The sequence below is a fragment of the Phyllobates terribilis genome, unplaced genomic scaffold (assembly GCF_046119375.1).
Source record: "Phyllobates terribilis strain yellow unplaced genomic scaffold, ASM4611937v1 Scaffold_2__4_contigs__length_985480577, whole genome shotgun sequence".
Classification (NCBI taxonomy): Eukaryota; Metazoa; Chordata; class Amphibia; order Anura; family Dendrobatidae; genus Phyllobates; species Phyllobates terribilis.
The window spans coordinates 857,126,738-857,141,517 of NW_027362762.1; the positions used below are offsets into that span (position 1 = coordinate 857,126,738).

Consider the following 14,780-nt stretch of genomic DNA (forward strand, 5'->3'; position numbering starts at 1 on the left):
TGTCAGTCAGTGTCGAGGCGTGGCTAAAGATGCTCCTTACTATGTATTGAGCGGTAACTGAAGCCATGATGGCCGCGTCTCTATGACTGAATGCCAGAGTTGGCCAGGAGGAATAAAGTTAATTTCCCCCATAGTTGCCCATTGATCTACATAAACCTGGAGAATGCCCTGAATTGGTTTGATATGTAAGTAATGTTCATTGGGTAAGCTTAATTGAAAAAGGCAGATATTTGAAAGGCAAACCTTCGCTAGATTTATGCTGCCCGACTGATGACCGATGTGCCTGAAATGCCACAGAGAAAACATAGTTTGACAGGGGGGGTCTGGGACTATAGAGAGATGTGACTTGTTGCTATCCCCAGCTGGCTTCACCTTGCACTGCTCCAGGTCAACCTGTCAACTAGAAAGGTGCAAAGAGAGAAGCTGGCCTGGGGCCGCGCCGGGTCTAGTCTCGTCTGATTACAGTCTCTGAACAATTTTTAAAACTATGTTTTCTCAGAGAGAGATATAGTTGGCAGCAATCATGCAGCCGGGCTCTGATTCATCCTGAACGTCATTCAAGCAGCAAGATTTTAGTGACAGGTTCCCTTTAACATTCCTATTAGTGAATCTTACCTGGTTTATTATCTTCTGCAAGTTGAGAAATTACTTCAAAAAATGATTTTAAAGCACTTTGTACCTGGATTCAATGAGAAACACATATAAATTATGTAAATATCAAAAATACCCCAAAGCATTTTCACCATAACAACTATACAGGCCACATTATTTGGCTAAATTTTATTTAATTTGCTTAAATTTCTCCAACCTTCCCCAGGCAACTAAACAATACCCCCTGGTTAAGACGATAAAGATAATTTTCATTCCTGATGCATAATTCTCATTTGGAGTTAGAGTTAACTTTAACTTTTAAAGGGAAGTAAAAACCCTATTGATCAGTTTATCATCTGACATTGATATGTATATATCACAACACTGATGTTTGATATCGTGGGGCTAGGGGCTCCTTCCCTATCCCTAAAGCTGGGGGCGTCCTAGCTATCCCTGCTCCCCAGATTACTTCTAATGGTGGAGACGCTGGGGCCACGTACCTTGCTGAGCTCCTAAATCAGCACTTATCTGTCCCCCCATCCCAGGGAAATGGGGAGTAGTTGTGTATAAGAATACCCAAACCAGACTAACAAGGGAAGACATACAGGGATAAATGAAAATACCAATCATACAAATATGCACTCACAGACAACAGAATGGAACACTGTATAGGAAGGAAAAGCAAATAGCAGAGGATGAGGATATGCACACAGACAAATCACCAAGCAACAGTCTCTAGATCAACACTCCAAATGCCCCCTGAAACAACAAACACCTCTAACTCCAGAACTAGGCGGTATAAAACTAACACTGGCAATCCCTGATTGCCAGAGGCGAGTATATATAGCAAAGGGTAGTGGCCAACATTGAACATCTGAGATAATCAAAGCAGGAAAGTTCAGAAGCTCTCAAACCTGCTCTGTTTAATATGATGGTGAAGTACTTCTAATCAGATCTGGAGTACATGAAATCATACACCGCGGTCTTCTGGCCACTGTCTGTCACGGTAAACCTGGGACAGTATATGCCCGTGTATATCTACACTCACCAATGCAAGAGGAATCCTGCCGTTAACATCCAGGGTCCATTCTTGGAACTGCAGGGACAAGGCTCCTTTCCTCTTCTCCATCACTTCTGCCTGGATGCCTTCCACTTCTACTCTATAACTTTGGTTTTCCTTCAGCTCCTCTTTTAGCTGACCAAGCCTGCAGTGAAGAAAGTCATAACCAACGCAGTGAAAAGCATTATCTACAATATCATCAAAGCCAATAACAAAGTACAGAGAAATGAAGCCCCACACAAAACTGAAATTACGTTAACCTGTTTAATGAAAATAAATCACGGAAAAATAAGGGTGTGGCGTGCAGCAGCTACTACTACTACAGCTTTCCACCTTTACTTCTCCCTTCAATCTCATGGTTTCAGCAACGTCTCTGATTTTTATCATATATGGAGAAATTCATAATTTGCAGAGGTTTTAAGTCACTTATTGTTTGTCTTGTGGTATTCATTGCTGTTTTTATGGCCAAATTCTTAAAAATAGCACACACGGTTCATGAATTTTCCGCAAAGTCAAAATTTGGTCTTTATTTAACTCCTTTAACCTTTTTTTGTATCTTTTTAGCGCAATAAGTTGCATATTTCATGAAATTACTTAAAAATTGTGATAACATAACTAACATACATAAAAATCACTCCTGGGAATGGGGGGGGGGGGCACGGAGTACATTTGCGCCAAACTTTGAGACTATATAAATAATCTAAAAAAAAAACAAGAGAACACATAAAATGAACTTTAAAAAAGGCACAGATTCAAAGAAGAAGTAAGCATAAATGAAAATCAGGGCAAAAATACCAAAGGCTGAACGTAAAAAAGGCGCAAATAGAATAATGATTTGGGCCCATAGTCTCTTGACGTTGGAACGTACAGGTCAACTCTTCAGATGGTAATTCACCTTAGATAGTATAATGCCAGCATCCCTGCAGGGTTCTCCTCCTTCTCCCCGGCAGGGACGCCAACATGCTCGCCACCACGGCCTCTTGGTGGCGTATCCTACTCCAGTTCCTGCCATTGCGCCCAGGTTCCAGGGCCCTCACATGTTGCGCAGTTCTTCCAGCAAAGAAGTTAGGCCGTATGCGCAACGTACTCCCAGCTTCTTAAAGGGGAATCGCGCACACTCCATAAGTGTCCCCAGCCTATAGCTGGGAGGCATTAGGTGTTTAAGGCACCCTACTCTATTGTGTCTGTAAGCTACTAGTCCGTTGCCAAGTTCCTGAAACCGTTCTGCGATCCTGTACTAGTACCTGTTCAGTGATCCTGAGCCAATCCTGTCTAAACCAGTCATTCTGTCCGAAACTGAACCCGATCTGTCTGAACCGGCACCAGTATGCTTACTTCTAGTCATCCTAATCCTGTCCTGCCCGACACTCCGAGTCCATACTTGCATCCCTCACCCCTGGGGTAAGCTTCTGCTGTACCAGGGACTGCCCTGGAGTGGTACCTGGTGGCTACCTGCAGCTCAAACCTGACCTCACCATCAGAGGCTCTAGTGAAGAACCAGGTAGCCACTTAGTTACGTCCATCCAGGGTAAGACTGGCCTGTGACGCAGTGGGTCCACATCCACCAGTATGACAGATAGCAGTTGGTCATATGCTCTTTTGGCCAATAGCTTTTCAATCTGACCCTTCCATACACATGCATGATTGTCTCATTTCAGCTTATATGTGTTCTCAACAGGGAAAAGGGAATAAGTCACTGCCTAACATCTCTGGCGCTGGTTTATCACTCATGAAAGGAAAAGGATTGGGTACAGCAAACTCCAACCTATTTAACTTTCATAACATTTGGAAATCATGAAAGTTAAAAAAAAAAAACATTTTTAGGGCCAAATCACATTTTACATCTTTAACACGATTTTCTTACATTCTATCTTAAGGAGCGCTCGCTCCCTTGTCTCCTGTTTTTCTGCATGCTGGGGGAGAAGTGCACTTCTGATTGATTGACAGCTTAGGCCAGCCACATAGTTGCACCACGAATATCAAAAGTCTGAACGTCACTTCCAAACAGAACATATATGAAAAGGTGCATCCTAAGAGTAGCCATCTCCATACATAACAGTTAGGGTGATTAATGAGTGGAACAGGCTGCCACGAGAGGTGGTGAGTTCCCCTTCAATGGACGTCTTCAAACAGAGGCTGGACAGATATCTGTCTGAGATGATCTAGTGAATCCTGCTTTGAGCAGGGGGTTGGACCAGATGACCCAGGAGGTCCCTTCCAACTCTACCATTCTATGATTCTATGATTCTATGATAACTAACAAATAAAGTTGCACTCTGTAACGCTATAGCATGTAAATATGAAATACAGTGGTGTGAAAAAGTGTTTGCCCCCTTCCTCATTTCTTATTCTTTTGTATGTCTGTCACACTTAAATGTTTCAGATCACAAAACAAATTTAAATATTAGATAAAGATAACACAAGTAAACACAAAATGCAGTTTTTAAATGAAGGTCTTTATTATTAAGGGAAAAATAAATCCACACCTACAGGGTCCTGTGTGAAAAAGTGATTGCCCTTCCCCCTTAAAACATAAATTAACTGTGGTTTATTACATCTTTGGGAAGCAGAGTTCAATTTCCCTACCCACACATGGGCCTGATTACTGCCACACCTGTTCTCAGTCAAGAAATCACTTAAATAGGCCCTGCCTAAAAAAGTGAAGTAGACCAAAAGATCCTCAAAAGCTACACATCATGCTGCGATCCAAAGAAATGCAGGAACAAATGAGAAACAAAGCAATTGAGATCTATCAGTCTGGAAAAGGTTATAACGTCATTTCTAAAGCTTTGGGACTCCAGCCCACCACAGTAAGAGCCATTATACACAAATGGCGAAAACATGGAACAGTGGTGAACCTTTCCAGAAGTGGCCGGCTGACCAAAATTACCCCAAGAGCGAAGCGATGACTCATCCAAAAGGTCACAAAAGACCCCACAGCAACATCCAAACAACTGCTGGCCTCACTTGCCTCAGTTAAGGTCAGTGTTCATGACTCCACCATAAGAAAGAGATTGGGCAAAAATGGCATGCATGGCAGAGGTCCAAGGCGAAACCCACTGCGGAGCAAAAAGAACATAAAGGCTTATATCAGTTTTGCCAGAAAATATCTTGCTGATCGCCAAGACTTTTGGGAGAATATTCTGTGGACTGATGAGATAAAAGTTGAACTTTTTGGAAGGTGTATGTCCCATTACATCTGGCATAAAAGTAACACAGCATTTCAGAAAAGGAATATCATCATACCAACAGTAGAATATGATGGTAGTGTGATGGTCTGGGGCTGTTATGCTGCTTCAGGACCTGGAAGACTTGCTGTGGTAAATGGAACCATGAATTCTGCTGTCTACCAAAAAATCCTGAAGGAGAAAGTCGCGCCATCTATTTGTGACCTCCAGCTGAAGCGCACTAGGGTTATGCAGCAGGACAATGATCCAAAACACAGCAGTAAGTCCACCTCTGAATGGCTTAAGAAAAACAAAATTAAAACTTTGGAGTGGCCTAGTCAAAGTCCTGACCTTAATCCAATTGAGATGCAGCAGCATGACCTTTAAAAGGCGGTTCATGCTTGGAAACCCTCCAGTGTGGCTGAATTACAACAATTTTGTAAAAATGAGTGGGACAAAATTCCTCCAGAGCATTGTAAAAAAACTCATTCTCAGTTATCACAAACGCTTGATTGCAGTTGTTGCTGCTAAGGGCCCAACCAGTTATTAGGTTTAGGGGGCAATTACTTTTTCACACAGGATCCTGTAGGTTTGGATTTCTTTTTCTCTTAATAATAAACACCTTCATTTAAAAACTGCATTTTGTGTTTACTTGTGTTATTTGTGTCTTATATTTAAATTTGTTTTGTGATCTGAAACATTTAAGTGTGACAAGCATGCAAAAGAATAAGAAATCAGGAAGGAGGCAAACACTTTTTCACACCACTGTATATGAAATTGGAATTGCATTACTGCTCTACAAAATAGGAAAAAACTAATATACTTAGCGCATAAATTGGACCAACAGCCACGACAAGGCGATCTTCTTTGCTGGGGTCCCAACCTAATGTGTTTCCTCTCCTGGGCTGATAGCATAGCCTACATTTATCTGCAGGAGCATACTAATTTATGCTCTAAGTGTCTTCGTTTTTTTCCTATTTTCTATAGCAGTAATGCAATTTTAATTTCATATATTTCATGTTTACATGCTATATCGTTAAGGAGTGCAAAATTATTTGTTTGTTATCTATGGAGATGGCTACTCTTAGTATGCACCTGTTCACACCTGTTCTATTTGGAAGTGGTGATCAGTCTTTTGATATTTGTATACATTGGCTTTCTGAATGAGCACTCCACCCATCAGCCTACTGCGGTTTTAATCACAGCAGGATTCTACCTACCCATATAAATATAGGCTATTAGCCCAGGAGAGGAAACACATTAGGTTAGGTCCCCAGCCAAGAAGATCGCCTTGTCGTGGCAACTAGGCATACATGGATTGGCCAATTGATGCACTAAGTATCTTTCTTTTTTCCTATTTTCTAGAGCAGTAATGCATTTTTATGTTTACATGCTTTAGCGTTACAGAGTGCAACTGTATTTGTTAGTTATACCACAGTCCTGAACTGAGCGCCATCCGATGCTGCAAACAGAGGCATCTTTACCTCTGCAGCATCTGAGGAATGTCTGTCCAGCTTCAGAGCAACACTTACAAACTCTATAAAAGAGCTGTGAGCGCTACATTACTTGCTTGAGAATTCGGCCACCGCTAATAAACTGCAGCAGAGACTGGAAACCTAGGCAATGAGCATTAAACGGTATAATAATACTTACTTTATTCTTGAGAACAGAGAGGATTTTTAATAAAAATAAAATTGCTTGTTTTTACAAGGACTTTGCAATTTTACCCATTCTAGATGTTGAGAATAACACTTTAATAGCAATATAAGTTCAATTGGCCGAGTGTGCAATGGAGAGTAATTATTACCAGTGTTGTTGTTGCCCATATATGATGAGGCAGAAGAAATTAGTAAAAACTTGTGCTGGTTCATCATTACAGAACATGCTGAGGCTCCTCAACAGTATCTGGGATAACAAGTTGGAGAATGCTTTATTGTAGATGGTATGGCCAGCATAACACATTTCATGAGTAGCAGAACTGAAGATGTTATGTGTAAGGTGCTAGGTAAAATTTTATATTTACTTACAAAGCATTTTGTAATCGTTTTAGGGTACTGGGAATTATAATCCAAAACTGAGAAGATGTACTAGCTGAGGCATGTACACTAAGAATACGGTATTTATAAGCAGTTACCCAATTTTGTTTGGTTCTAAAATCTTCACTATAAATTTCGGCCTTTCTCCATTATTTTTGCAGGCAAATATATAAAAAATCTGTGTATAAAACATTTTTTAAAGATGAACAATTGCTATGGTAGATAAATTTACCCTTACCTGTTGAATTCTAAATCAAAAACATTGTCTTTCAGATCAGCAATTACTTGTTCTAAGCCACGAGTGTAGGCCGACTGCTCCATGCCAGAAAAGAAGCCAGGATTGTGTCTCATGAGGAACTCTCCAAGATAGTTAACTGGGTCAAACTTAACTGGATCATCTTCGAGAACTTTCTTCTTTTCCAACTCTTTCAGAAGAGACTCAACACCATGCACAACTGAAGGCATCAAGCGGTCAAGAAGATAAGCTCTTGTGTCAACTGAGGACTTGTCATGGCTAAACCACTCCTGCGCCAGTAGAACTGCCGGTGCTTCCTTCTCTAGTTTCTGCCTTTGATCTCTTTGTTTCTTTAGGTTTTTAAGTGTTTTCTGTTGCAGTTTTAATCCTCTCTCCTGCATTGTATCTGTAAATATCTTCATATATCCAGCCTCTGCCTCAGTAGGATGGCTATCTTTGGAAGTGTCTGTGAGGTCACCCATCCCTGAATCACAACTTTCCATGGAAGAGTTATTAGTGCTACCAGGTTTCATCATTCTCTTAAATAAAAAAAAAGAAAAAAGGTAAAAGTGTTGGATTATAAATTATCATTAAAGGAAAAAAACAAAACAATGGATGCCATTCTTAATAAAGATAATAAATAGTAGAATTTATAACCATTGAGGTATGATCCCTAATCTATGTGGCGCTTTTTACAAGCTCATTTATCCATGCTCTGTTTCTGGAAATACATGGAATTAAGTGTTGGGGCACATCTTGAATTCAGCTTTTTTATTCAGTCCCAGTACCATGTGGCAAAATCCATACCCTCGCCATGCAGTTTTCCTTAACAAACATTTGATCTTAACCTCCACTGGCATTAACATCAAAACAAAATCTGTGCATCGGGATCATGGTATGGGTTTTCATTGCATAACAGGTTCATACAAGCCTTACCTCACCAAGCACAATGCCAAGTGTTGTATGGAGTGGTGTAAAGCCACCACCGCTGAACTCTGGAGCAGTGGAAACATGTTCTGTGGAGTGAATTAATACACTCCTCTATCTGGCAGACCAATGGATGAGTATAGGATTGGCAAATGCCAAGTGAACATTACCTGCTAAACTGCATTGTGCCAGCTGTTAAGCTTGGTGGAGGAAGGATAATGCTCTGGGGTTGGTCTTCAGGAGTTGGTCAATGTTCCTTACTTCTATTGCTGTCATAAGAGATATAAAAGTGTCTAAAATATCTATCTGTCTATATATATATATACATTATATATATAGATATGTTGTGTACACCATCATGGACACATACTTTGCTTAAAAGGAGCTGTCCAGGATTAGAAAAACATGGCTGCTGTCTTTCAGAAACAACACCACAGCTGTCCACAGGTTGTGTTTGGGATTGCAACTCAACACCATTGACATTAGTCTGCAATAATGCAGATGTGCTGTCATGGACAGATATGATGTTATTATTTGGAACCAGCAGCATGCTTATCTAGCTCTGGAAAACCCCTTTTATAAATATTCCCCATGGTGTTTTAGGTTTTTGTTATTTTTTTTTCTTGGTCATTGACTTTTTATTCAAGATGTGGCATGGATCTGAAGGTTTCTAATTTGCTTTTAAAAAGAATAAATATATAAAAGAAGTCTTGTCACCCGCAAAATAATCTAAGCCACTTATACAGATCTTTAGCGGACATAGTGCCATATAAAAATCATACCTTTACCCTTTACTGGTTTAATTGGCTTAAAAAAAAACAAAAACGATTTATTTTGTTTGCAACTGAGGCGTCTTCGGGGACCACTCAAGTGGTCATGAGTTCAGTGCATCTTTAAGCCCTCTTGTGAAGAACATTGGAGAATTAATTCCATGTCAATCATTGCATTCTATTTGGCAGAGGATTATAAAGCCCCTTCAGTGTGCAGTTGAAACAGGACACCGAGCAGCTGCAGGAGGGGGGAGTCAAGAGACTGTGAGTGACAAATATCATACCTCGAGCCAGCTCAACTCAGAACAAAGGACTTGCATGCCATGTGGTTCCAAGCCATGTGGGTTTCCTGTAGTTAGACAGATAGGAATTCGATACCGAGTTATGGAATAATATACGTCCTAGGCATACCTCGAATAGAATTTTGAAATCCCAAGGACATGTTGAACGTCCGCCTGGGTCTCACCCAGTCTAGCATATAGAGATAGGGAGATACACGGCACAGCCATTTGGAAACCCCTAGGGCCACTGTGTTTAGTCTCCATGCATAGCAAGGGCCAGGCTGGGTCCAATGACACCAGAACCGGCTCCCTAGGACCGTCTATTCAGGAGTTATGACCCAACTTAGTTTCTGGAGTTTCTAGCTGCTAGAAGTCAGGGGTGGAGATCTGGGTCCAGCCCAGGAGGCAGAAGGGGGGGGGGGCCCAGAGGGATTAAAAAGCTCCTGCAGCTCTTGGCCTATTTCTTTTTCTCTGGGGGGTTGAGACGACACATTGTGTGGGAGAAGTCACCCAACAGAGGGAACCACAAGCCTCCCATGTGGCAGCCCTCCTCCGCAAGTCAGGCCTTTCATCTGACTGGTAACTGACTCTTAATATCTGCTTATATCTTTTGTATCATTACTATTGTATTTGCATCTCAGACCATTATACAACTCTTACGTATATAGTGTTGAAGGCGATTAAATATATAATTTAACCTTAGGCTGCTTTTTTATCTCAATCCATGAATCCATGCGTCCGTTGTTTGGTTCAACTCACATGCCACCTGGGCTGGTTTCTGGCCTGATATAATTCCCATTACAGATCGGGGCTTATGTCTAATAGGAACCGGTGGCAGCACTACCAGGCTGACAAGCTTCTGTTTCACTGAGGTCAGTAAGAGGGGCCTCTCAGCCTGTCAGGGGTGTGAGCGAGTGTGGTGTCACGTCAGTGACTGAGTGGGCCACCTCTTCTCACTCCCAGTATCTTCCTGAACCCGTGAGGATAGGGGGTGTCTGTGTAGAACTGTACCAATCTGACCTTACGTGTTCCCGAGGGGGTGCGGAACGTCACTTTGGTGCAAAGTGCAGATCCATATCACATGATACATCTGACGTAATAGTGACGTCACGAGGCAGGCGCGATGGGGATCCTTCATACATGGTGGCATTCTGCGTGATCTCTCTGGTGCCATTCATCACACCTCTCAATTTTCATACTAAGCATGTTATGTTCTGCTACCAGAGCTAAGGAAAGAGAGGAAATCTGTCCCTACGATAGAACTCAGCTGAATCCCTACGATGTAACAGGGAACCTGATCCTGCGATCAGACCTGCTAAAGTCCTAAGCTAGTCTGTACGGAGACCTATAGATGTGGGGAAGGAATCCCTACAAGTACTAAGGACTGGGAGGAAAATGGGACACCTCCTAACAGAAATAGTAGCAGACCGACAAACAAACAAAATATATAGAACACTGAGGTCCGTAGACCAAGCAAACTAACAGAGTTAGATACAGAGCACAGGCTAGCTAGAAAGTAGTTATACAATGAAGTCCAGCAAAGCCAGAAGGGCGGAGCAGGATTAAATAGGCCAACGAGGTCATGTGACCAGCAAAGGAAAAAACCTAAGAGCAAGGTTCTAACAAAGCACTGTGTAGCGTCGGCGTCTCTGCCTGCTGCCCGGCAGAGACGCTGCTTCCCTTACCGCCGCGGCCCTGGTCCAGCATCCTCTGCTCCTCCCCCCTGCTCCAAAGCCGTGGGTGCATGCAGATCCCCGGGCACTGTTCTTAGGGCATGCGAGCGCGCTCCCTGTTTTTTAAAGGGGCAGCGCGCTGTCCTAAAATGTCCCGGCCAATGGCCCGGAGGACATCTGCTATATAAGGCACCTCCTCCAAAATGGAGGTGCCTGTGCAATGTTGTAGTTTGCTTTTCTAACACTCTCTCCAGCCCTCAGGTCCCAGTGCTTGTCTGCTAGCCTGTCTATCAGCCGTGCCCTCCAGCCTGTTTATCAGCCATGCCCGCCAGCCTGTCAGTCAGCCGAGCCTGTCCGTCTTCCTGCACTATCTGCCTGCCTACCAGCCGTGCTTTTGTGCCAGACCATCTTTTCTGCCAGATCGGCTGCCAATCCCGTGGGAGTCGCCTGCCCTCTCAAGATCGGTCCCAGAGTGGCACCTGGTCCACCTTCCCGGTCCCTCCTTGGCCCAAGGAATCGACTAAGCCGCCGTGTAGCCAGGGTCAGTCCGGGTAGGCTCTTAGCTATGCCCCTCTGGTCCCCCCTTGTACCACAGTACAGTGGTTCCACCATCCGGATCCGTAACACACTGTCAGATCTTGATTGAGAGCGCTCAAGTGAGCCATGCTTGAACTCTGCAGCGACACTTACTTAGTGTCATTGCCAGCTCTCATTGCTGGCTCCTGCCTGTAGTGCACTACTAGCAGCGGAAACATACAGGATCCACAATCTGATCACTGACTGAGTTCAGCACTGTCAATCACAATATGACAATCAGTGGGTCTACACCTCCACAAGGAGCCGGCAGCCAGGCTCATATGGTATCATTGCCAGCTCTTATCGCTGGTTCTTGTCTGCGCCCGCCACTTGGTACTGTTTTGTAGACAAGAGCCAGCGATGAGAGCCGGCAATAATACAGTGGGGAAAAAAGTATGCCCCCTCAAAATACATTCGGATCACCATAATCTCTTGAATGATAGCACAATATACAGCTGCACTCACATAGTACAGTGGGGAAAAAAGTATTTAGTCAGCCACCAATTGTGCAAGTTCTCCCACTTAAAAAGATGAGAAAGGCTTGTAATTGACATCATAGGTAGACCTCAACTAGGAGAGACAAAATGAAAAAACAAATCCTGAAAATCACATTGTCTGATTTGGAAAGAATTTTTTTTCAAATTTTGGTGGAAAATAAGTATTTGGTCACCTACAAAAGTTCATCTAAATACTTTGTTATATATCCTTTGTTGGCAATGACAGAGGTCAAACATTTTCTGTAATTCTTCACAATTGGCACACACTGTTGGTGGTATGTTGGCCCATACCCCCATGCAGATCTCCTCTAGAGCAGTGATGTTTTGGGGCGGTTGCTGGGCAACACGGACTTTCAACTCTCTCCAAAGGTTACCTATAGGGTTTAGATCTGGAGACTGGCTAGGCCACTCCAGGACCTTGAAATGCTTCTTACGAAGCCACTCCTTCATTGCCCTGGTAGTGTGCTTGGGATCATTGTCATGCTGAAAGACCCAGCTATGTTTCATCTTCAATGCCCTTGCTGATGGAAGGAGGTTAGCACTCAAAATCTCACGATACATGGCCCCTTTCATTCTTTCATGTACATGGATCAGTCGTCCTGGTCCCTTGACAGAGAAACAGCCCCAAAGCATGATGTAGCCACCCTCATGCTTCACAGTAGGTATGGTATTCTTTGGATGCAACTCAGCATTCTTTCTCCTCCAAACACGACGAGTTGTGTTTCTACCAAACAGTTCTACTTTGGTTTCATCTGACCAAATGACATTCTCTCAATACTCTTCTGGATCATCCAAATGCTCTCTAGCAAACTTCAGACGGGCCCGGACATGTAATGGCTAAAGCAGGGGGACATGTCTGGCACTGCAGGATCTGAGTCCCTGCCAGCGTAGTTTGTTTCAGATGGTAGCCTGTGTAACGTTGGTCCCAGCTCTCTGCAGGTCGTTCACTAGGTCCCCGCGTGTGGTTTTGGATTTGTGTTCACCGTTCTTGAGATCATTTTGACTCCACGGGGTGAGATCCTGTGTGGAGCCCCAGATCGAGGGAGATTATCAGTGGTCTTGTATGTCTTCCATTTTCTAATTATTACTCCCACAGTTGATTTCTTCGCACCAAGCTGCTTGCCTATTGCAGATTCAGTCTTCCCAGCCTGGTGCAGGGCTACAATTTTGTTTCTGTTGTCCTTCGACAGCTCTTTGGTCTTCACCATAGTGGAGTTTGGAGTGTGACTTTTATACTGATAACAAGTTCAAACAGGTGCCAGTACTACAGGTAATGAGTGGAGGACAGAGGAGCCTCTTAAAGAAGAAGTTACAGGTCTGTGAGAACCATAAATCTTGCTTGTTTGTAGATGACCAAATACTTATTTTCCACCAAAATTTGAAAAAAAATTCTTTCCAAATCAGACAATGTGATTTTCAGGATTTGTTTTCTCATTTTGTCTCTCATAGTTGAGGTCTACCTATGATGTCAATTACAGCTCTCTCTCATTTTTTTAAGTGGGAGAACTTGCACAATTGGTGGCTGACTAAATACTTTTTTTCCCCACTGTACTATGTGAGTGCAGCTTTATATTGTGCTATCAATTAAGAGATTATGGTGATCAGAATGTATTTTGAGGGGGCATAATGTTGCAATTTGAGTCCTCCCTTTGCCCATGCCAAGGGTGCACCGAAAGACCCTTATTTGCATACAAAATTTAAAGAAAATTTTACGCAAACTAAAACATAACAAGCTATTCTACAGATAAGATTTTTTAAGTTCCCTACATAGCTATATAAATAGATAAGTTAGCACATTGGGGATGATAGACTCCAACTACACTTTAACTACATATTGACACATCTCATGTGATGAAATTTATTTTTCAATAGTGCGTTAAAATTTCTGAGACAACAAAATTGCACCAATCAAGACAAATTCATCAAGATGATGGACGTGACAGAATAAACTAACTGAACGTGGTAAATCTATTGGACACTATTCTTTTTTCTACAGCACCAAGTGACTGACATACTATAGCACATTTTATGAATTCTATTAACCCCTTCACCCCGAAGTCTGTTTTCACCTTCCTGACCAGGCCAAATTTTCCAGTTCTGACTTCATGTGGTAATAACTGTGGAACGCTTCAATGTATCCCACTGATTCTAAGATTGTTTTTTTTTTCATGACATATTGTACTTTATGTTAGTGGTAAGTTTCAGTCAATTTTTTTTGCATTTATTTGTGAAAATATCGGAATTTTGGCGAAAATTTTGAAAATTTCACAATTTTCAAACTTGCAATCTTTATATCCTTAAACCAGTTAGTCATTCTGTAAAATGTATTTATAAATAATTTCCCATCAGCATCATTTTTTAAACATAACTCTTTTTTGTTAAGAAGTTAGAAGGGTTAAAAATGTAACTGCAATTTCTAATTTTTCCAACAAAATTTACAAAACCATTTTTTTAAGGGAACACATCACGTTTGAAGGTGCCTATGTGACTGAAAATACCCAAAAGTGACATTTCAAAAACTGCACCCCTCAAAGTGCTCAAAACCACATTCAAGAAGTGTATTAACCCTTTAGGTGCTTGACAGAAATTAAAGCAATGTGGAAGTGTGACATGCAGAAGTAGTGCTCTTGCAGAGAGTGATATGCAGAAGTAGTACTGTTTCTTTAAAAGCATTTAGCAACTATTAGAAGTAACGCAAGCACAGGAGACAGGAAGTGTTGAGCTCCAGAAGTATCCAGCAACTAGAGGGGTTAACACAGTCACAGGAGATGGGGAGTGTTTTAGCAGAGCCCCAGGGGATTGTGGGGAACTTGTTTACTGTCTGGCTGTAGCCAAAGAGAAAGGTGGTGTGTGTATAATCTATATCACATAAAGCAAGGGAACATAATTCAGATCAGGAGGGAAGCTAAACAAAGGTCAGTTAGCCTCCCTGAGCTAACAGTGTGGAGTATTATCGGCCAGGAAGAT

General features: G+C 42.2%; 1 protein-coding gene across 2 annotated transcripts in view; it reads right to left on the minus strand.

Annotated features, from left to right (window-relative positions):
• The window catches only part of EFCAB5 (EF-hand calcium binding domain 5), a 70,495-nt gene that overhangs the window by 50,122 nt on the left and 5,593 nt on the right, over positions 1-14,780 (minus strand). Inside the window, exons 2-5 of one of the 2 annotated variants that reach the window (XM_073667969.1) lie at positions 8,187-8,285; positions 7,093-7,628; positions 1,640-1,796; positions 616-679 (exon numbers count right to left, since the gene is read on the minus strand). In XM_073667969.1, the coding sequence (XP_073524070.1) occupies positions 616-679; positions 1,640-1,796; positions 7,093-7,625 (754 nt within the window). In that variant the 5' untranslated portion in view covers positions 7,626-7,628; positions 8,187-8,285. The remainder of the gene's footprint in view (positions 1-615; positions 680-1,639; positions 1,797-7,092; positions 7,629-8,186; positions 8,286-14,780) is intronic. The other variant, XM_073667968.1, reaches the window with a different exon arrangement.